The sequence below is a fragment of the Oscarella lobularis genome, chromosome 9 (assembly GCF_947507565.1).
Source record: "Oscarella lobularis chromosome 9, ooOscLobu1.1, whole genome shotgun sequence".
NCBI classification, from domain to species: Eukaryota; Metazoa; Porifera; class Homoscleromorpha; order Homosclerophorida; family Oscarellidae; genus Oscarella; species Oscarella lobularis.
In genome coordinates, this window is record NC_089183.1 from 995,598 (window position 1) to 1,016,764 (window position 21,167).

Below are 21,167 nucleotides of genomic sequence, written 5' to 3' on the forward strand. Positions count from 1 at the left end.
TTTGACGAGGTGAATGTGACCAAGCTGACTTACTGTAGATTAGATCGGTAATCATGTGGACAGTAGGGACCCGCCTATTCAAATGCGCAACTGCGCATTCCGTGACACATCGTGTTCTGTTTGACAGCCGGTGACAATCATGACCTCTAAGTTTGCTGCTATCATTCTACTTGTGCTAGTCATGGTGAGCGGATCTGAGGGCTGGCGACGCCGTCGATCGGGTTCGCCGCCAACTAATGTCCAAACACAGAAAGAGTTGACGCTTTCGGCTTTGGCTCAACGTTCCGAAAAGGTAAGAGCGACGGGCCGGGGGGGGGGTCCTTGTCGCTCCGTGAAGTACATGCCTACATGCGTGTTTCTTTTGTTCACTCGTAGCCGATTGAAGCGCTCGCCTTTATTCAACGCTATCTCGGCCGTTTTGAAGACCAGCTCAATAAAGCGGAAATGAACGACGTTTTCGACTCGGCTACTACTAAGGAGGACGAGTACGGCCGAGACAATTTGAAGAAGGACGTTGGGGCGTTGCTTTCAAAGCTCGCACTCAATGAAAAGTATGCGTAAATTAGATAGACGCGTTTGGATGCCGATCAGTTCTTTCAGCGCCGCCGATCTCCAACGTTTCATTTCCGTACTCGACGACTACGAGAAAACCTTGTGATCGGAAAGCCGCCGAGACTTGGACAGTCTGGCGTGAACTTCTGTTAGAAGCCTTGTCTTTGAGTGTTTGCGTTCGTTGCTGATGTCTTTGGTGTTAATTTCTCCATGCATGCCAATGCAAAATTACTTGTCAACGGCGCCCCAGCACGTACGCGAGAGTTCGGCATTTTCTTTCTATTTCTCGTAGAACGCGATCCTCTAAGCCGCGTGGAAGCGGAGTTGGATTAATTTAAGTGTCAGATTTATGACAGTAAATATTTCTTAGTATTGCGCATGTCGATATGTCCTGAACAACGTCACGTGAGAAGAAAAGCGTCTTTGCATTCTCAATGGCTCTGGTTTTACGGTTCATGCAGAACGATAGAGGCGACGGGTTGACCGAGGTAGGAGAAGAACCTTTTTCGGCGCGTCTGCCTAGTCGTCACGAGAAGTTTATGAACGATAGAGGCGCGAGAGACAAATGAAACGAGAAAAATAGACTTGTAGCGTTATATAGAGCTAAGGGAGTGTGATATGGAGCGAAGGGATCGAGAACTCCGGCGATGTATCTTCGCAATCACCATTAGGGAAAAAATGAGCGTTGGCTCGCAAAAAAATAATGAGTGCATGGTTCTGTAGTGAAAATAAGCGTGCTGCATGGCCTCCCTAAAAAGGCAGAACTAAAGGACGGGTCAGGGTCAGTCTCTAGCAGCCGTTGCCCGGCTCAAAAGGCGGAGAAAATCGCATGAAAATAGACGGCTGTCTATCTACTGACTTTCGTCCAGTGGTGGATACGTGCGATTTCCGCTCGATTATGCATGTGGGAGACCTTGTTAGTCACGTAACATTCGTGGCGTAGAAGAATAATCTCCATATATTATTTGGTTCTTGATTTTTGATTTTTTTTTAAGATCGCTGATGTGAGCATACAGATGGAGGAGTCGTGTGACTTTTGGGAAGCCAAATCGCAGCAATCAGAAGCCATTTTCAAAGACGGGTCAAGGCAGAGATACGTCTGTAACTGACTTCCGTCAGTGGTCGAAGGTGAGTTGGGCGCAATAGCCGCAAAACGACGGCATCAGTTGAACAAAAAAAACGACGACAACACGACACTAAACGAAAAACCAATCAACCTCGCTCGGCAACGAAGAAAAAAAGCAATCATCAAATATTGAAAAAGCTATCTGCAGATTGATTTGTGTCGCTTGTAGTCCGCCTTCTGGCACAGGCGATTGCAATAGTAGACGCTCCTGCATCGGCCGCACTTCATCTTCGTCTCAGCCTTCCCACACGAAGCGCACCTGCGCGCCGTCGTCGCCGCCTGAACGGCGGCATCATCACGATTCACTTCTACGTTGACATCGACTTCACGAAGCGGCTCGACAATCGTCGCCTCGTTGCACGTGAAGTGAACGTTTTGGATCACCGCGTCGACGACGTCGCAATCGAAGGCAAATCCGTACGTTTCCCGCATCGAAACGACGAGAGATTCACGTTCCGCTTTCGACATTGAATCATAGGTCATGAGTCGACGAAAGATGTCTGCGCCGAATCGATTGTCGCCTTGAGAAGCGTAAACTTCTCAAAGGGATCGTGTCGTCGAAAGGACGACGACGACGCGTCGAGGTGCGACGCGTCGGACATCTTCATATCCGCAAAATCGCTCAAAATCTCCAACTCTTTGACGCACTTCCGAACGGCTTCGTACCGATTGCGTTGATCGAATGGCAACGCCGTTTGCTTCAACGTCACTATGTACTTCTTCTTTTCCTCGTTCGACTCCAGGATCGGTTTGATCATTTCCGACGGGACGCCGAGCGTCGTCTCGTTCGGCTCGAACGAACAGCCGAGTCGTTCAAATTCGTCCAGGGTGAGGTAGGGTCTAGGAGAGTTCGAGTCGGTGCGATCGGTTTCGTTGAAATCGTCTTCTTCTTCTTCTTCGATCGCTTCGATTCCGTATAATGTGGAAAACTGCTCCTTGCCTGTTTTGGTGAGCGCAAGACGATGTCGGCCGAGGGCGTAGGGATCGACGTAAATTCCGTCCTCGTGTTGCATCTAAGAGACGTGAAGGTTAGGTCAGATATAGAATTGCCCTATAGTTTTTCCGTTCGTTTACCTCTGGTAGAATTTTTATTATCTGATCCGCGGGGCTGAGGTCGTCGTAGACGCGCAGTTTCTTCACCTGTTCGACGAGATTCTCGCGTCGAACTTTTCCCATCAAGTACATGCCCTGTTGCGTCAGATATTTGTGGAGTTCCTCCGTCGTCATGGCATCGGGATCCCTATCGACGATTTCCGTCCAATTCCGTATCTCGCTCTGAGGACGATTCTAATGAAACGAGGAAATAGATTTTGAGGTTACCTTGTGTAAAAGGACTCACTCTATCTTTTGACAGATGTCTCTTTAGCTGGGCCATATAATCGTCGCTTAGCCCATACTGCCTCATGGGATTCGACTCGAAAGCGGGCGGAAGAGACTGAAACTTTAGCCTCTGTTCCTCCATCGTCGCCTCTATCAACGCTTTCTCCTTTCGCCGTTGCTCCTCATCCGCTAGCTGAACAAATTCGTCGTACGTTTTCGCCGTCTCCGGCGGCATCAGTCGTCGCTCGGACTCCTCTTCTTCATCATCACCTTTACGCTTTTCTTCTTCTTCTTCTTCGGATTCCCCTGCTTCTCCTTCGCCTTCGCGCATCGTCGCGTCACGCGAGTGACGGCCGGAACCAACGTGATACGATGAAAGATGTCGAAAGGGAGCTCGTCGCGTAGCCTGTCCCACTCCGTCGACGACATCGTCTCGTGCATTCGTTTCAACATGGGAACGTACTTACCAAGCAAATCGTTGAACCACTCGGCGCGACGGCGCGCTGACTCGCACGCGGACGCGCGCAACGCGTCTACGACATCATCGCAGTGCGTGACGACGAAGTGAAGTTGCCGACGCGCGAGTGGCATGGGCACGCGCACGCCCGCCTCCTCGTCGATCACAATCCACTCGTCGTGATCGTGCACCGCTCGTTCGCCGGGGGCCTTGATCAAGACGTTCTGCAGTCGATCGGCGACGAGACGGAGAAACGCGTTGAAATGCTCGTAGCGACCATTCGCAATCGCAGCCACCAACGAATCGACGTCGTCGAGATCGAGAGCGCGTGCGAGAAGTCGCGCCGATTTTTCGTCGCGCGGATCGAGATCGCACGCTATCGTCATGACGACGACCGTCTCCCTATCTCGACCTCCCAGCGCGAGGAGACACTCGGCTTTGCGCTGGTATCCCTTCACCCAGTCGGGTTTGACCGTTAGGCATCGTTCGGCGTCGCGCAACGCACGGTTGAGCCGATTGGCCAGCTGGTGCACTTGCGAACGTCGATGGTAAGTTAAGTGCGCGTCAACTCTGCTCACTTCCAACGCTCTATCGTAGTGCTCCAACGCCTTGTCGAAATTTTTGAATTTCGCCTCGCGATCGCCGAGTCGACGCAACTCGACGACTTTGCCGACGTCGTCATAGTCACGTGGTATCTCCGGCGTCGAAGGTTCTGATTGGATAAAACGCATTAGTTTGCGTCGGTTGTTCGAGGTCACGTGAAGCAGGTTACAAAGGTATTTTGCCAATCCGATGTCATAATCGTTGAGGGCCTTTATGACGTCGAAACAGTGTTTGGTGACAGTTGGCACTACCATTTCGGGCAACGCTTCGAACGAGACGACGTTGCGTTCCGGACACGGGTCCCACGAGGAATCGGCGCCCCACTCGTTCGCGCAGCGATTCGCGAATCGACGATAGCACTTGGGATGACGTAGTCTGGGCATGCGTCGCGATTCGCATACCAACGATGACGTCATTTTTCTTGGATCCGGGACGTACTTGAGATGCCATTCCGCTGCCATGACGACCAGTGAGACGTTCGTCACCGACTCCTTGCACTCGGGACATTGAAAACAGCGTTCGCCTGTGGGCCACGTGTCGCGATCTTTCGGGTCACGTGTGTAGAGATTCGCGAGGAATTCGACGTCGGCGCCTGTGCAACGGGCGACGTGATGCGGCGCGTTGGGAAAGAGATGAACGTCGGGCATCATGGCGTTGAGCACGTCGAGTCTCTCGTCGCCCGTGCGCGACAGACGATCGGGGTCCTCTTGAGGAGCCCCGGCGGGCGGAACGTGGCTCACGGCGAGAACGCTGAACGTCTTTCCTTTGACGACGACTTTGGAGAATTTGTAGCGGCCTGCCGGAGGCTTCGCACTGCGAAAATCCATGGGAATTATACGGGATCGCACAGTACGGACACTCAGCCTTTGACCACGGATTCTAGAATCCGTGCTTTGCCCTTTCCAAGCGTGCCTTGCCTTGGGACCTGAACGCGTACGCATTGTACGTTCGACTAACCGGTTTTTCTCCCTCCTAGATTACCTCTAGTTGTTCTAAGTTGAGTAGGTACATAGGCTACAACGTTTGCAAGAGCATTGCTGCTTTTTTATCTCTGGGCTTGGCTGCTCAAGCCTTTTTTCTTTTTAGGAGCTTGTGTAGCGCGTACAACGATATTGTATCCAGATGTGGATATTGGCAAGGAAGTGAAAATCATGGAAGTGAGACTTCACGCGAAAATACAAGTGGAGTTTGGATTTTAATTGGGAATCAATTCTGCCTCTCTTTTACGGTCCTTACAATCCTCAGGAACTTTTACGCCCAAGGCGGCGAATAAATTTGTACAAGGTTTGTGAAAATTAATTAAAAGATGTACCCTTTTTTAATTTTTTTGTTCTAGGAATAAGGAAGCAGAAGAAAGAAAAAGGACTGCGATCCATGTGACAGTATGGCCTAATATTAGTTAATTGCTTCGTGCTCCAGGGGCTCTCAGGCAAGTGACATAAATCGTTATCCTTTCCCTTCGCTCTTGCCTAGTGATCCTCGTCTCCTTTTAGAACCCTGGTACATGTTGGAAACGTGTGTCTTATCTGGAAACTCTCTTGTTCTTAATATACTGCGTCATGACGTCGTGGAAGAAAGAAAAGAACAGAGAAATGACTTTATAGATCTTTTAGCTGACAATTATTTTCTAGTTTTTTTGTGGTATAGTCGTAGCAGTAGTAGTCGTTGTAGCGTAGTGATGAAAGGGGTCCTGAGCATGACCCTAAATTTGAAACTGCTTCGGGACCTTCTTTGAGAGGTCTCGTGTGCGCGAGGAAAGAAGGCGCGTCGCACGCAGACAAACTCGCATGAAAGTCATGATTTTTTATTAAATATTAACCCGGAAATAAACCGGAAATAACAAAAAAAATTTGCGCAGAGGTCTTCCTGTCGTCGCTGTCCACCTGCACAGGCCGCGAGGACCCGTACAGGCTTCGGTTGGGTGGGGGTCAACCTCACTACTCCCCCGTCGGAGTTGGAGCCTGTTTAGTCTCCCGGCTCGGACGCCTGGGACCGGCAGCGCTCGGATGTGAGTTCTGCCGGCCTGGTTCCAGGGGGACCGCTATTGTAACCCACCGCGTCTTGCCCAAGTGGGGTGGCAGTTTATCACTCGTGCCACTGGAGTAGGGGTTGGGCTCCCCTGCGTTCAAGCCACTTTTAACCTCTCTGGCTCAAGAGTTGGGCCAGTTTTATTTAGTCACCTCGGGGCCCAGAGGTGAATGACGACTTCCGACAGCTTCTCGAATGTGCCAGCGGCCTGCGTTTGAGCCACGGAGCAACTTCCCTGCCACTGGGCTTCTGTGGTTCTCCCATCCTTCTAATGATTCGTTGTCGTCACTACACGCGGTTCCGCACGACAGACGACGCCGTCAAAATGAATATCTCGAAATAGAAAGAAAATGACTTAATTTGCTTATTGCAACAATCCTTGTCATTCAGTTGCCACCTTGACACCCATACTGAGGATTCTCTCAACTTAGTCCCAAGATATCAAAAATTTCTTATCTTTATTGATCTTCATTTTTGAATTGTAAACATCGGGATACTTCCGTTGAAGCACGAAAAACGCCAAAGCAAAAGCCGACCCTCCAAATAAACGAATAAGAATACAAGCACGTGGAATCATAAAGCCAACCTACAGGTATTAGTTTGATAGTGAGAAACAAACAATGATCATTATGCATTTTGTACCTGCGATTGGTGGTGCTATACATGATGCTCGACGGTCCTTCGGCGAACAGTGCCCAGCCCAACGCCTGAGGAACCTGCTCCTTGCGAACGATGCTTCCCACCACGACTATCGACAGGATAGCACCTGAAAAGAATCCATAAACGACGATAAACGTTACAAAGCCGCCGTAGTTTGTTATAAATAGCGTGCCAAATACGGCAACGGCTCAGGAAGCGGCGCAGATTCGAAAAAGATATATTGGACGTCTTTTTTTGTGATTAGCGAAGAGGCCAATGACGGAGCATGCACGGAACCGACGCCCATCTAGATGGACGAGATAGTCGGCTTCGGATTCGCAGACGCGCAAATCAATAGCATAGCGTACCTATAAGAGAAAGAAAACAGCTTCAGTTTCAAGGCCTCGATCTTGAGCAGCTCGTTGAAAAGGATCCCAGATGCGAACAATGCGCCGCCGGCTAAGCAGTACGAAATGAAGGCTACGACGCCGACATCAATGGATAATCGTAGCTCCCACAGACGAGCTAAACAAATCGCCATTGATTCGCTGGAGAAGCACGCTAAGGGTCACGAGCCTGCTGAGCCTGCTAGCTGAGTCGCAACTCGAGTAGACTCGAGTGCTAATTGACTATGTGCGGAAGAAGGACGAGAGCATGCACCGCACAAATCGACGAGAACCTGACGCCTTCTAGGAAACGGAAGATCGCCACCCCTAAAGGGCCGCCACAACCGTATCTAGGCGACTTGAGTTTATCCTGATATTGCTCGCACCAATCATGCACCAAACTCGAGCACAGACGGCGAACGAGAAAACTTCTCTGCATATGTCACGTGACTATCCGTTATGATGTCGATTACTATAGGTCAATACCCAAATACACAGAAAAGAGAAATAGTATACGTAACGCGTGTAGTACAAAATGGAAAACGCGTCTATGCTCGCAGAAACCGCTGGCAATAAACACTACGACGGTTTCTTAGACATTTGCTATTTAATGAGTCGCCACCGAGGTCAGGTCTGGAACATTGACGATGACTCGTCAGATGGAACATTGGAGCAAAGCGACGGTTTTTTGGTTTATTCTCCCTTCTAATTATTGATGGAAATATTACTGTTATATAATGGCGCTGCAGAGCAAGAAGGGGAAATAGCGTACCATGATAACTCGTTATGAATTTGCTCTCCTCTTGGCATTCAAATTTTCCTCTTCGTTCTTTTATACAGCAATTGGCTGTTCTTTTCTTGGGTTTCACCAAAGAACGTGACACTAATGGCGTTGTCAGAGCTAACCTAAGGCCTTTTCTGCCTACTAAGTGACGATCAGATAAGTGGTGGGTTCTAGTGACGTTGCCAACCTTTAGGAGTTCTCGAAAGTAGATTGGCTTCGCTAGCATCCAAGCTAGAGCTAGAGCACCTTTGCCCGACAGCAAAAAAGTTCAGCTATATCCTACACTCTCCCGTTTCACTTTGGACTTCGCCAAACGATTGCGCCCCTGCGAGAATAATTATATTCCTCAGCCTCCAAATTGCATTGCACATGCGCTTCGGAATAACTTCCACTTCAGCTTCAGCGTTCTTCGGCCAGTCACAACATCCGCTCCCTCCAAATCTCAACGGTTACCAAAGGGTCAGACGCGTCGATGAAAATATCACGGAAGCGTGCCGGTGAGACAGCGGGTGGGCCGTTGAACACCTGAATGTATAGCGAGAAGGATATCGGAGAACCTCAATTAGAGTCTTCTTGTATATACGAACCTCTCGTCCCGTCGCAACGCTCTTAGATCGTTCAAAGACCTCCCGCGTTATAGCACGACTCTTTTCGACTGCTTCCGGATCTTTTCATTTCCGCGTTCCTGCATGGCCAGCACTCGAAAGGGTTTCCTCGCGTTCCACCTTTTTTTTATTTACGTTAGTTCTTGTTTTTCTCGTCGTATTCGTCGAGACGACGACGACGTGTCAAGACGTCGATTTTCGTTGCGACAACGGACGCTGCGTCGATCGCGCGCGTATTTGCAACGAGTTCGACGACTGCGGCGATCTTTCGGACGAGACTAACTGCACTGCTACGACGAGCTTGTCATGTCCTGACGACGAGTTTCAATGCGCGAATGGCCGCTGCATTGCCCAGTCGGGTCGCTGCAACGGATACAACAACTGTGGGGATTATTCGGATGAGCGCGACTGTCCGACAACGGCACCCACCACGGGCTGCGCTGACTATCAATTTAAATGCAACAACGGAAAATGCATTTTTTACGGTTGGCGTTGCAACGGCGGCGTCGACTGCGGCGACGCTTCGGACGAGGAGAACTGCAACGTTACCACGGCGCCGCCTGCGTGTCCCGGCGATGATCAGTTCAAATGCTCGAATGGCCAATGCATTGAGAAGCATCGCCGTTGTAACGGTAAAAACGACTGCGACGATAACTCCGACGAAGACTGCGATTGCTACGACGACTACGACGACTACTACCACGACTACGACTACAACGACGAATTTCGATGCGCCAATGGAGACTGCATCGTCCATTGGTATCATTGCAACGGTCACATAGACTGCAGTGATAGGTCAGACGAGTGGGGATGCGACGAAACACCGGGGCCGGATCCCACTACGCCCTATAGTCGTTGCCATGGATACGATCTATTTCAGTGTCGTAACGGTCAATGCGTGCTGAACTATGAACGCTGCGACGGTGCAGACGACTGTGGGGATGATTCGGATGAGCGCGACTGTCCGGCATCCACGGGCTGCGCCGACTGGCAATTTCAATGCGACAACGGACAATGCGTTTTTTACAGTTGGCGTTGCGACGGCGGCGTTGACTGCGGCGACGCTTCGGACGAGGAGAACTGCAACGTTACGACGGCGCCTCCTGCGTGTCCCGGCGATGATCAGTTCAAATGTTCGAATGGCCAATGCATCGACAAACATTGGCGTTGTAACGGTAACAACGACTGCGACGATAAATCGGACGAAAAGTGCCATTGCTACGACAACTACAACGACGAATTTCGATGCGCCAATGGAGACTGCATGACGAATTGGTATCATTGCAACGGTCACATAGACTGTAGTGATGGGTCAGACGAGTGGGGATGCGACGAAACACCGGAGCCGGCCTATAGTCGTTGCCATGGACACGATCAATTTCAGTGTCGTAACGGTCGATGCGTTTCGAAACATGAACGCTGCAACGGTGCAGACGACTGCCGGGACTATTCGGACGAGGAGGATTGCGGTTCCGTATTTGAGTGTAGAAATGATGAATTCCGATGCGGCAACTCGGAGTGTGTGTCGAGATCGGATCGTTGCGACGGTGTTGACGACTGCTCCGACGGATCGGACGAGGTGAGATGTCAACTTTGCTATGATTACAAGGACTCATTTCGTTGCGATAACGGACGGTGCATCAAATCGACTTACGCCTGCGACGGCGTTGACAATTGCGGCGACTATTCGGACGAGCGAAACTGCGCCGCAGGTAAGATTAGATATAACAAGGAGATAGATCATGGCTGGTGGAGTTTTATCGGGCTTCAGTTTGAATTGTAAAATTATAACCGGATACTATAAACAGAAACGACCCTTCAATTAATTAAACGCCTCTCTGTAGCAACCCTACTTTCTAGCCCTAATCTGGCCAGACAGATTCTTTATATTATTCAATCTCTTCTAGGTTTGTCTACTACAACTATAATTGCCATTGCGAGTGGTGGAGCTGTCTTTGGTCTTATTCTGCTCGCCTTTGTCATCACAGCGTGCGCTCGAACAAAGAAACGACGCCTGTTCCGTCGCAATCCCTACAGTGTTCTACCGCTGCCCTACACGCCCCGAAAGCCCACCACCGTTTCTCTACCGTCCGTGACGCCGCTGTCTCAGGATGCCGCGGCGCATGCGGGAGTGGCGAGGGAGCCGAGTGAGGGCAAGAGTGCCGCGGAGGCGTATTCTCAGCGTCCTGCTGCTGACGACGCTGAGAATGATCTACAGCTGGTTGCATAATTAATGACGCCACGCAGACACAGACAAACGTTGTACAGTATTGCTGTTTGCCTTTGTCGCTGAATTGAGGTAAAACGGGTTTCGCGCTGTGCCTTTATGTTACTGCATGTGTCGTCAATAAATGCACGAACAGAATTTCAGATGACGTCACACGGTGGGTACGTGCAGAACCGTATATACGGCTCTGGGTACGTGAAGACCAACGTATGCCTATCTGTACGACCGTTTTCTCCTAGGTGACATAATTCTCTGTCTCTAAGGGTCTTTTATAGATCGGGCGATTAACGGTTCGACGGCAAAAAATTGCAGACAGCGTGCGTTTTTGTGCCTCACGGCGGATCTTCCTTCTTTTGCTCGTTCGCGCTGTATGACGTGGCTACTGTTTCCTACCTTGCATATGGTTGAACAAAGGCCGCTTGAAAACGCCGCAAAGAAGGCAGTTCATCGACCCATAAACGCGCGCTATCATCTCCAGTAGACACTGTAGGATCATAGATAGAAAAGAAGTACAGTCAGTAGACTGAATCTAACCGTCGTTTGGCAACTGAATTGTCTGCATGACTGCTAAGATGTCGGCGCAAGATTTGACTGCCTCCACACGGCAGCAGAACGGTCAGCTCAAAATTCTCCCTTTCAAAGATCAGTGTTCATTTCATTGTTTGTTACATATGTACTCTGCTATATTTAGACGATTTGCATCCTCCTCAACAGCACAACGGAGGAGATCGGGTAAACAACCAGCTTAAATTCTTCCTTTTATGGTCTGCGTAAACCGATACACTGACGTTCTTTTACACATTACGTACCAAATCGCTATGAGCTCTTCACTTGAGAGACGTCACGAAAATACGTCATCACCGGGTATCATATAATAAATAATATTTAGACCGAGGATTCTCTCAACTTCGTCCCAAGAAAAGATATCGAAAATGTCTTATCTCGATTGATCTTCATTTTTGAATCGTAGACACCGGGATGCTTCCGTTGAAGGTAAGGAACAAAAGATAGTACGAAAAACGCCAAAGCAAAAGCAGACCCTCCAAAATAGAACGAATAGGAATACGAGCACGTGGCATCGTAGAGCCAACCTAGAATGATTATTGTGTGTGTATGCATATGCAGTACATTTTGGTACCTGCAATTGGTGACGCTATGATGCTCGACGGTCCTTCGGCGAACAGTGCCCAGCCCAACGCCTGAGGAACCTGCTCCTTGCGAACGATGCTTCCCACCACGACTATAGCAAACGACAGGATGGCACCTGAAAAGAATCCAAAAACGACCATAAATGCTACGAAGCCGCCGTAGTTCGTTATAAAAAGCGTGCCGAATACGGCAGCGGCACAGGAAGCGACGCAGACTTGAAAAAGATATATTGGACGTATTTTCTTGTGATTAGCGAAGAGGCCAATGACGATGCGACCGAGCACGGAAGCGACGCCCATGTAGGTGACGAGATAGTCGGCGTCGGATTCGCAGACGCACAAATCAATAGCATAGCGTACCTATAACAAAGAAGGAAACTGCTTTATATGTGTGAAAAGACTATTTGCACCACTATTCTTACCATATGTACTATGGGAACGGTAGCACCTAGGAACATGATGGCAACTCCAATAAAATAGAAAATAAATGCCGGACTCCTCAAAAGCGAGCGATCAAAAATTCGTCGTTTCTGTCGACTGCCGCTCTCCTCCTCCTCTTCGTCGCCCTTGATTTTTCGATAGACGATCAACGTTAGCGCGGACGTGGCGAGGAAGCAAAATCCGAAGACGCGAAGATACCAGCGCCAGCGAAATCTTTTTATGATGGCGTACGAAATTGGACCGAACGCCGCCGTGCCGACACCCATGCCGGACGTGGTGACGCCGTTCGCTGCGGGCCCGTAGCCTCGTCTACGCCAGTGATCGGATACAATCACTAGAGAGCTCGTGTAAAGAAAACCGAAGCCAAGGCCTCCCAGGAGACCGTAAGGCAAAACGAACGTAATGACTGATGAAGTGAACGATGCGGCTATAAAGCCGACGCCAAAGAAAAGACCGCCGGCCGTAGCGACGGCTCGCGGGCCAAAGCGATCGATTAGAATGCCGGACGGTAAGCAAAAAATCGTCGCAAAGAAAAAGAAAACCGAGTACGTCCACGCTATGAGAAGGAAGAAAGAAAAGAACGAATATTAGAGACTATCATACTTGGAGTTAACACTTGTATTAATTAACTAATTAATTTAATTAATTAATTAATTAAATTATTTAATCAATATCCTCGATACCCGCGAGATACTTTTCGACACTTTACCTGTGCTTCCTCTGCTTTGGCCAAATCCGCCGCATTCCGATTCGAACGATAGGACAGGAGAGGCAGCTGTGATCGACACGTTGCCTTCGGCTGACGTATAGCCGCCGCACAATTTGCGTTCGCAAGTGTCGTTCGACGTGCAAGTAGCGCTGTCGTTGGAAGAAACCGTGGAATTCCACGCCGTTTCTCTACTATCACAGGGTCTCTTGAGCAGCTCGTTGAAAAGGATCCCAGATGCGTACATCGCGCCGCCGGATAAACAGTACGAAATGAAGGCTACGACGCCGACTGCAATGGATAGACGCAGCTCCCAAAGACGAGCTAAACAAATCGCCATTGATTCGCTCAGAAGCACGCTAAGGGTCACGAGACAGACAAATCTAATTATGACAATCCAGAGATTCGCTAAAAAACTTGCTCAGCTTCCTGGAAATGTTCGAAATTCTAAAACGACCAGTTCTACCAAAAATGACAGACAAAAGAAATCGTACAGAAAATGATCCAAGGTACGTTCTCAAACCTCAAGGGATGGATACAAAAACAACTAGTCTTGTAACGATATCACTGATGCTTTTTGCTGTACAGAGCTGAAAGTAAATCATTCGACGTGGGCTTAAACGTTGAGTAGCATTTGGGGCACAGAGCGTTCAATACGTCACCGCGGAAACTGGATACTGGCGACCTCTTCCCGCATTTTGGGCACATGCAATGTAAATCTTCTAGGCTTGGAAATTTGTCTGCAAGTTCTTTTGATCTTCTTACGGCTTCCCTTTTATATGCTTCACGTTCTGATAGCGTAAGATCGTCCTCCTTCCAGTAGATGTCAAAAAACTCCATCTCGTCGAGCACGTTCTCGTCCTCTACTCGAAAAAATCCTCCGTCTGCAAAGTGTGTCCCCCACGAGTTCATAAATGTCAAACTGTCTGGGTCACATCCAGTCAGCACCACAGCGTGCCTGACCTTTCGGCCAGTGTACGACCCTATGAAAAGTGACAATAATTTATGTAATACCTGGCAGTTCATTTGTTAACACTATTGATAATTAATTAATAAACGTACATTTTATAAAGTTGAATAAATTTAACGGAAAACGTTTTGTTGTAAGAGTATCACTGTATTTTACCTTGTAAGTCGCTTTTGTGAAGAATTCCCTGTCTCGTGGTCTGGTAGAACGCATGAAATTTATCCCACTGCTCTTTATAGAGAGAAAATCTGGCTACTAAAGCTCGCCTTTCATTAATGGCCTTTCGAGCACCTCGCTCATCCGTTTTGCAAAATCGCAAGCGATACTCGTTGCATACCTCGTTAAGGACCCTCTCGGTGTTTGCCCCATAAATTCCGTATTGGGCAATGATCACAAGACGAATGCTTTCAAAGGATGGGTAGCCTCCAAATCGGCCGACGATTCGGTGCATCGCGAGATGAAACGCCGCTGCTATTGCGTTAGCGTAGCACGTGCCTCTTTCTTGCTCCGCCGGCTCGAATTGATTTTTTATGTGGTCGATGTAGTCTGCAAGCGGCACCTTCTCAATGATATCAAGCAGTGCATCGCAGGGCTGGTTGATGTGTGAGACTACAATTCTGCAGAACTCGTCGACCACTTCCAAACTGTTGGCCTGGACAAACAAACGACTTTCACCTGACAAGGGAAGTTCCCATCCGTGATCAACGAGGTATGATATCGGCGTGTGACTATTTTTCATCGATGAGCTCATGTCAAACAGTGCTCTTCTGCCATCGTCGTCTGCCCAGCTATCATCTGGTTCGTAAAGCAGTTGTTTAGGGTTATATAGATAATCAACTGTCAGGTAACAAGTCACTATAGTTACAGATAACGAGCGAAATCCGTAACTTTTGACAATGTCGCGTGGATCGCCATCGGTCGATTGTCCGTCGGATAAAATGAACAAAACTTTTCGATGTTGAGAGCAGGAGTCAAAAACATTTTGAACGTCTTGTAGTGCTTTGCACATCGGGGTGCCGCCAAAAATGTACGGCTTGATAGGATCCAACGTCTTACGAATTTGATCGTGTGCAGTTTTCGCAGAGGCGTCAGGACCTATAGCAAGGAGGTCGTCAAGTATCTCAGATGCTTTCTGAACTGGTATGGGTTTCAACGTCAGTAGATTCGGCATTTTTTCCTTTATGATTTCTTTCGCTCTTCGGTACGCATCCGAGTTTTTTACCAAGCTTTGTTCTTTCTGCTTTAGGACCCGATTAAAGAAACCGCCAACGAACGGCACATAACCAGCTCCGTCAACCACCCCCCCGACGACAAACGTCTTGCTGCTTCCCGGAATTAGATTAAGCATTTGGAGCGTCAACGCCCGATTATCGCGTAAAAACTGTTCCAGAATTAATGCTTCATTTTCGGTGAGTGAATCGCGAATCCACCTTTCTGCGTGGGCAACATCATGTCTTCTTGCTAGCCTAATCAACGGTTGGTAGGCGTTCTCCCGCCGGCGTTGTGAGAGACACTCCAGCAGCGGCAAAATGTCACCCACGGGGGGAACTTCTTCAGCTTCGAGTCCAAAAGCGCAGGTGAAAACAAATTCTCTCCGATTGTGACGGCTGGCTTCTCGTTTGACTATGTTAATGATTGTTGTAATGATAGCGTGTGAACGCTCAACCTTTGCATCACTTGAATCATGCATGCGATAGGTGTCTCTCATGGAGCCCGATACGTCAACCATGATTCCAACGATTGCCTCCTCCATTAGCGGAAAATAGTGAAACGTTTAGTCTATAAAACAAAGAAAAAGAGAGCATGCTATTGACAACAATTTTATTTTAGTACGGGACAACTGCTCTGCCTTGGGAATGCATCGCTGTAAAAGTTGTAAAAACCATTCTACTAAATTTAGAACCAACTCACGTGGCAATTGATAAGACAATCAAATTAAATTAGAATTTTTTGCGGGGGACGGGGTGCGCAGATCACATGATTCCTGGAAACTAAGTTCAGTTCCGACTAATTTCATGCTCCCACCTAAGCTGCCCCCGCGGACCCACGGCTCCGCGCCGCGCCTGTCCTGTCTCTTTGTAATCACGCTTTACGACTTGTTTGCACTCAAGCAAAGGACAAGCGCATATTGGCGGCTGCCAGGCGTAAATAAAGGGACGTTTCTGCTTGGGGTGTGACGCACCCGCCGCTGACGTCTTGCATAAAAACGTCTAAAACCTATTTGAACGCTCTAGCATCCATACTCAATAGTCGTACGCTGCTTTGTTCGACAGGGATTTGCGTGTTTGACCAAAGCTTGTCGGGCCACGTAGCACAGGGTTCAGTTTCAGTTACGTAATTTCAATATCTATATGTGCATGCACTCGGTGTCTTTCGCTGCACTGTCAAACAGGAGCTTAATTAACGGTAAGCACTAAACGCCTGCTTGCAGTTTGCTAAGCCAAATCAAAAGAAATGGGCGCGTTCAGGGCTTTTCTGCATTATGAATGGCCGGGGTTCGATGGATCGATTATAAGCCGGCTTATAGTTTGCTACAACGTTCGCGGGAAGCATTTACCTGACGACTGACTTCGGACGAGTTACGACGATGGCTCCTCTGCTGGCGGCCGATAAAATGCGTGTGTCTTGTCTAGCTCATCTCCTTTTATGGACGTCACATCAGAATGCGCATGTGAGATTATAAGGTCACCCCCACCACTGTATGCAAAAAGGAGATGGCGCGCAACCTTGATAAGACTCAGTTTCAAGTACCTCTGTCTTCTTATTGCATTGTTCGTTTCGTATATGCAAAGTGTTGCACCTTCAGTGCTCCTAACGACGTGAATTGCCAATTCTCTCCTGTCAAACAATTCCTTTGAACATCAGCAGATAAGGGGTTTAGTTTCGCTTACCCGGGTAACTTTCGGAGCAGTGCCAAACATCAATCTTTTCAAAACTCCAATCAGTCACTGATTTTGATCTGGCCTCTTGAACAAGTCCGCAGGACGTTGAACAAAGACGAAGCCCTCAATGCCGAGCATGGCCAGAATATATCCAAGCATAACAATTCCTGTAAGATTTTCATTTTATGCCATTTTCACTGCAGCTTCTCTATCGAAACATCCGTAGTAGAGTATGAGTGAAAGATGTCTTTGTACGTAGGCCTAAGTATGAGTGTAAGCCGTTGAAGACGTCGTTACCTCATCTACATAATATTCTATATTATATACTGATACTGTACCTGCATTTAGGTTTTAGTAGATAACTTCGTCTCCTCCAAATTCCCTGCAACGTTTGTTGCAAAATTGAAGCGTGGGATATTTATGAGTCTGCGGTACAGTCTCGACATCTCGTTTATTTGCTGGTAAGGTTTACGTAACGAAACGAGTGACTCTCTTTTCCCAAGGTAATTTCTGGAGCACTGGACGCATTGAAAGGTCGCAGAGAGTCCAATTCTTGCGTTAGGAATCGCTATCGTCCTTAGTGACTTAGTTCCCTGTGCCGCGCACGTCGGTACACGGGCAATGACAAAGACGTGCAACGGGTTGCATGATCCTGAGCGAAATCCGCTAGCGCGGAGCGAAAGTTCTACGGTTCAGCGGAGGCGGTTGCGCACGTTCAATGACGTCGACAGGTGTGTGCCTCTGCATGACGTCACTGCAATAAGAACTGTCCCACACGTCCACGAGTAGGCTACACCATAACTTAGAGGGCAGCTTTGTGACTGTTTCTCTCATTCACCAACGTTTGACTTTCACAGCAACAAATTCTGAAGCTGACAAATCACTTTCTGCGAAATCTTTCCGGGTGTCCAAAACAATTTTGAGACGAGGGACGATTGTCTGAATATGCCTAAATCATAGAAGAACAGAGCAGAAATAACGTCGGACGACAAGACAGGACATCCACTTGCGTTTGCCTTTCGTCGGGAAAGACCCCAGAAAATATTTCAATCAAGGTCACGCCAAGACTGTACACGTCGTTAGAAGCAGCCGTTCCTTCGCCACGCGGCATTCGCTCTGCAGCGAGATAGCCAGGACTTACGGACCGGTGGAGAGAGAACTCTGAATAATATGAGCCGCCCGCGGCCCCAGGTCGCCCACTTTCGCTTTCTTATCTCTCGTTACATGCTTAATTAATAAAGTATAATCACAGACATCATGACCGTATTTTATATAGTCTTCTCTCGATCATACTCAACGCTAGAGAGGATGGGTCTAATGTAGGAAGGAAGACGGAAAATACGTCAGCGGCTAAACATGTTTCACATCATGACCATGTTCTGCGGCCCGCGGTCATACGCTCAACCAGGATGGAGAACGGAAAATACCTCAGCTTCCAATCATGTTTTGCGAAGCCAACATCGCGACCCGGGTTCTAACTCAATCTATATAAGGGGGTGAGGTTGAGAGCGGAGACATACAGCTTCGACAACCAAGGTTATCCTACGAGATGAATGTCAAATTAAGTTTTCACTGTCTTCTTGCTCTAATACTATCTCACGACGCTATCAAGGGTAATGACCAGATAGCAACTATGCAGGGATTGATTACGATTTCTTTAGGTGAAGTTCTGACCGACGTTTCTACTAAGGATACCTCTGGTGTCTGTTCAGGACTTCCAGGAATCCCTGGGACTCCGGGACACAACGGATTGCCAGGAAGAGACGGCTTGCAAGGACAAAAAGGAAGCGACGGAACCAAGGGCCCAAAAGGTGACAAAGGAGCTACCGGAATAACAGGTCCCAAGGGGAGTTTGGGAGAGCGAGGACCAATTGGAGTTGGACGAATGGGAACGAAAGGGGAGAAGGGAATAAAAGGAAATCTGGGAGAGCCCGGGCCTCAAGGAGAAAACGGTACCACGCCTTCCACTAATTGGAAGCAGTGTGTCTGGGAGGAATATGACGAAAAAGACACAGGTCTTATAAAGGTACATTGCTATAAGACTTGATATCAGCATACCGGATTTCTTTGCATTAGGAATGCCTTTTCACAAAACGTCACTCGTCTACCGCCTTAAAAGTAGCTTACGCTGCCAATATGAGAGTCCATTGTCATGGGGGCGGCTGCTGTGGACGTTGGTACATCACCTTTAATGGAGCGGAATGCTCAGGACCGATAACAATTGAAGGAGTCGTGTACGTCAATATCAATTCCGATGTTCTTCGACCACGCCATATAGAAGGTTTTTGTGAGAACATTCCATCCGGAATAATAAGGATAGCCGTTCGTGTTGGAAACTGTCCCAATTACGGATCATCTAATCGTTTGTCAGGATGGAATTCAGTTTCGCGCATAATGATCGAAGAATACCCTCAGTCGCAAAATTGACTAAGCGCACTGATGTTACTTTGTTATCTGCGCAGATTCTATCCATAGAGACTAGATGTGCTTGTCTGCCTTTGTGTGTCTGTCAATGAGTTTCGAATTCTTCGATCTTGATCATGACCATCGAGGATCGTTCTGCTCCCGAGGTATCAACAGGGAAATAATTAGGTCCATAGGACGTATAGACGGACGGTGCTAACCTTGGTTCTTGCGAAAATGACACTGCTGACTTTCTAAATCCCTCTCGGCCTCTTTCGTTCGCTTGCGCAATAAAGCATCGCTGGTTAGCGAGGTGGTTACCGTACGACCAAGCTAACACTGAGTTGGAGCGCGTGCTACTGACCAGGGATACGTTCTGAGGTTCTGAGAGACCAGACCCTCTCTCTCCCGGATGTTCTAATCCGTGGGGAGAGAAGGTCTGGAACTGAGGCTAATAGGAGAGTCACAAACAATCGTGCTCATTGTTTCCTCCTCCACTAAAGAAAACGGGGGCGTTCACCTTAAAACTTCCTTTTATGGTTTCAAGTAGCCGCGTTAGTAGACGGATCCAATGTAGTTAGAGCCTACAGTAGCCTACGAAGAACGGAAAAGACGTCAACATTTGATTCTATTTCACGGAGTTGACATCATAACCGCTTCCTATGAGGTCTATATAAACAAGTAAGATTGAAAGCAGAGACACATAGAGCATCGATAACCAAAGACGCTGATGAATTTTAAATCAACATTTCAGTACTTCTACGCTGCTTTGATAATGTTTCATACCTCTGTCGAGGGAAATTCTCCGACATTGGATGAGGTAAAGATACTTCCCTCGACTGTAATTCATTTATGAAGCTGAAAAATAAAATCGTTTCTGCTGAAGGGTTCGTCTGGTGTTTACTCAGGGTTCCCAGGGATTCCCGGGACTCCGGGCCATAACGGATTGCCAGGAAGGGACGGATTGCCAGGAAGGGATGGAATGCAAGGCCAAAAGGGAAGCGACGGAACGAAAGGCGCTAAAGGTGACAAGGGAGCCACAGGAAAGACGGGGCCAAAGGGAAGTTCGGGCGAACGAGGACCCCTTGGAATTGGGAAAATAGGAACAAAAGGAGAGAAGGGACTAAAAGGAAATATGGGAGAGCCTGGACCTCAAGGAGAAAACGGCACAGTTCACTCTATAAACTGGAAGCAATGTGCCTGGAGAAGAGAAGATGCAAAAGATACAGGTCTTATACAGGTAAACTCTACCAACTGAGATTCACAGTGTGCCCAATTCAGAAATGCATTGCAACAGGAATGCGCGTTCAAAAAACGCCACTCGTCTACCGCTCTCAAAGTAGCGTATGCTGCCAATATGAGAGTTCATTGTTCTAAGGGCTACTGCTGTGGACGTTGGTACATCACTTTCAACGGAGCGGAATGTTCGAGACCCATGGCAATTGACGGTGTCGTGTACGTCAATATCAACTCTAACATTCATCGACCTCGCCAAATAGAGGGATTTTGTGAGAACATTCCATCCGGACTGATAACGGTGGCCGTTCATGTTGGGAACTGTCACACTTACAGAACATCCGATCTTGCAACCGGATGGAATTCTGTTTCACGTATTATGATTGAAGAATATCCCCAGTCTCAAAAATGAATCAAAAGTGGCTCTTGCCTAACAGTTGCTCTCCGCGTTTCATTTATGTAAGCTGTAGTACTTATTGCGAAAACAAGTCTAAACAAAAGCCTTCTTCGTGACAACCATTCTGCTTACTAAACAGGCAGTCTACGGTTTCTAGGGACGGTGCTAACCTTTAAAGTAACGTACGCCGCCACTTGGAGAGTCTTGTGTGGGGACGACTGCTGTGCTCACCACCCACTACCAACTGACGGCGACAGCAT

At 48.3% G+C, this 21,167-nt stretch overlaps 4 protein-coding genes, 2 long non-coding RNA genes and 1 pseudogene across 19 annotated transcripts; 3 read left to right on the plus strand and 4 right to left on the minus strand.

The window, feature by feature from the left end:
* Positions 1–217: 217 nt before the first annotated feature.
* Positions 218–765, plus strand: LOC136190906 (uncharacterized). The gene is made up of 3 exons (XR_010670664.1): positions 218–292; positions 376–551; positions 601–765. It is a non-coding gene; the product is annotated as an uncharacterized lncRNA (long non-coding RNA).
* Positions 766–1,705: 940 nt separating this feature from the next.
* On the minus strand, positions 1,706–4,893 carry LOC136190896 (uncharacterized; annotated as a pseudogene).
* Positions 4,894–5,864: 971 nt separating this feature from the next.
* LOC136190907 (uncharacterized) lies at positions 5,865–7,209 on the minus strand. The gene is made up of 3 exons (XR_010670665.1): positions 7,094–7,209; positions 6,729–7,032; positions 5,865–6,672 (listed from the first exon to the last, which is right to left on the minus strand). It is a non-coding gene; the product is annotated as an uncharacterized lncRNA (long non-coding RNA).
* Positions 7,210–10,247: 3,038 nt separating this feature from the next.
* Positions 10,248–13,366, minus strand: LOC136190887 (monocarboxylate transporter 4-like). 8 transcript variants are annotated; one of them, XM_065979183.1, is made up of 6 exons: positions 13,026–13,366; positions 12,298–12,872; positions 11,866–12,235; positions 11,262–11,818; positions 11,121–11,211; positions 10,248–10,298 (listed from the first exon to the last, which is right to left on the minus strand). In XM_065979183.1, the coding sequence occupies exons 1-4, from the start codon at positions 13,360–13,362 to the stop codon at positions 11,613–11,615; spliced, it is 1,488 nt and encodes a 495-aa protein (XP_065835255.1). In that variant the 5' UTR covers positions 13,363–13,366; the 3' UTR covers positions 10,248–10,298; positions 11,121–11,211; positions 11,262–11,612. The 8 variants fall into 8 exon arrangements, with proteins under 8 accessions (XP_065835255.1, XP_065835257.1, XP_065835261.1 ...); XM_065979185.1 differs by lacking the exon at positions 10,248–10,298 and adding an exon at positions 10,768–10,789; XM_065979189.1 differs by lacking the exon at positions 10,248–10,298 and having other exon boundaries at positions 10,922–11,211; positions 11,262–11,360; positions 11,537–11,818.
* Positions 13,367–13,410: 44 nt separating this feature from the next.
* Positions 13,411–19,692, minus strand: LOC136190881 (uncharacterized). 7 transcript variants are annotated; one of them, XM_065979171.1, is made up of 8 exons: positions 19,496–19,692; positions 19,281–19,430; positions 19,058–19,227; positions 16,881–18,999; positions 16,741–16,827; positions 16,547–16,686; positions 14,149–15,768; positions 13,411–14,005 (listed from the first exon to the last, which is right to left on the minus strand). In XM_065979171.1, the coding sequence occupies exons 7-8, from the start codon at positions 15,740–15,742 to the stop codon at positions 13,587–13,589; spliced, it is 2,013 nt and encodes a 670-aa protein (XP_065835243.1). In that variant the 5' UTR covers positions 15,743–15,768; positions 16,547–16,686; positions 16,741–16,827; positions 16,881–18,999; positions 19,058–19,227; positions 19,281–19,430; positions 19,496–19,692; the 3' UTR covers positions 13,411–13,586. The 7 variants fall into 7 exon arrangements, with proteins under 7 accessions (XP_065835243.1, XP_065835245.1, XP_065835249.1 ...); XM_065979173.1 differs by having other exon boundaries at positions 16,881–18,857; positions 18,930–18,999; positions 19,058–19,430; XM_065979177.1 differs by having other exon boundaries at positions 16,881–17,038; positions 17,210–18,999; positions 19,058–19,430.
* Positions 18,408–19,420, plus strand: LOC136190890 (collagen triple helix repeat-containing protein 1-like). The gene is made up of 2 exons (XM_065979193.1): positions 18,408–18,897; positions 18,948–19,420. Exons 1-2 carry the CDS (start codon positions 18,421–18,423, stop codon positions 19,296–19,298), a joined length of 828 nt encoding a protein of 275 aa, XP_065835265.1. The 5' UTR covers positions 18,408–18,420; the 3' UTR covers positions 19,299–19,420.
* Positions 19,693–19,849: 157 nt separating the features above from the next.
* Positions 19,850–21,018, plus strand: LOC136190892 (collagen triple helix repeat-containing protein 1-like). Its single transcript, XM_065979194.1, has 3 exons — positions 19,850–20,094; positions 20,161–20,514; positions 20,572–21,018. Exons 1-3 carry the CDS (start codon positions 20,005–20,007, stop codon positions 20,920–20,922), a joined length of 795 nt encoding a protein of 264 aa, XP_065835266.1. The 5' UTR covers positions 19,850–20,004; the 3' UTR covers positions 20,923–21,018.
* The last annotated feature ends 149 nt before the right edge of the window (positions 21,019–21,167 follow it).

Excerpts from the sequence above, each read along its gene's own strand:
- LOC136190887 (XM_065979183.1), bottom strand. The coding sequence starts at position 13,362 with ATGGCGATTTGTTTAGCTCGTCTTTGGGAGCTGCGTCTATCCATTGCA. Across the intron at positions 12,873-13,025 it reads CCAAAGCAGAGGAAGCACAG|CGTGGACGTACTCGGTTTTC; the intron begins GTAAAGTGTCGA and ends TCCTTCTCATAG. Across the intron at positions 11,819-11,865 it reads CATAGCGTCACCAATTGCAG|GTTGGCTCTACGATGCCACG; the intron begins GTACCAAAATGT and ends TAATCATTCTAG.
- LOC136190890 (XM_065979193.1), top strand. The coding sequence starts at position 18,421 with ATGAATGTCAAATTAAGTTTTCACTGTCTTCTTGCTCTAATACTATCT. Across the intron at positions 18,898-18,947 it reads AAGACACAGGTCTTATAAAG|GAATGCCTTTTCACAAAACG; the intron begins GTACATTGCTAT and ends TCTTTGCATTAG.
- LOC136190892 (XM_065979194.1), top strand. The coding sequence starts at position 20,005 with ATGAATTTTAAATCAACATTTCAGTACTTCTACGCTGCTTTGATAATG. Across the intron at positions 20,095-20,160 it reads ATTCTCCGACATTGGATGAG|GGTTCGTCTGGTGTTTACTC; the intron begins GTAAAGATACTT and ends TTTCTGCTGAAG. Across the intron at positions 20,515-20,571 it reads AAGATACAGGTCTTATACAG|GAATGCGCGTTCAAAAAACG; the intron begins GTAAACTCTACC and ends GCATTGCAACAG.
- LOC136190881 (XM_065979171.1), bottom strand. The coding sequence starts at position 15,742 with ATGGAGGAGGCAATCGTTGGAATCATGGTTGACGTATCGGGCTCCATG. Across the intron at positions 14,006-14,148 it reads TCACAAAAGCGACTTACAAG|GGTCGTACACTGGCCGAAAG; the intron begins GTAAAATACAGT and ends CACTTTTCATAG.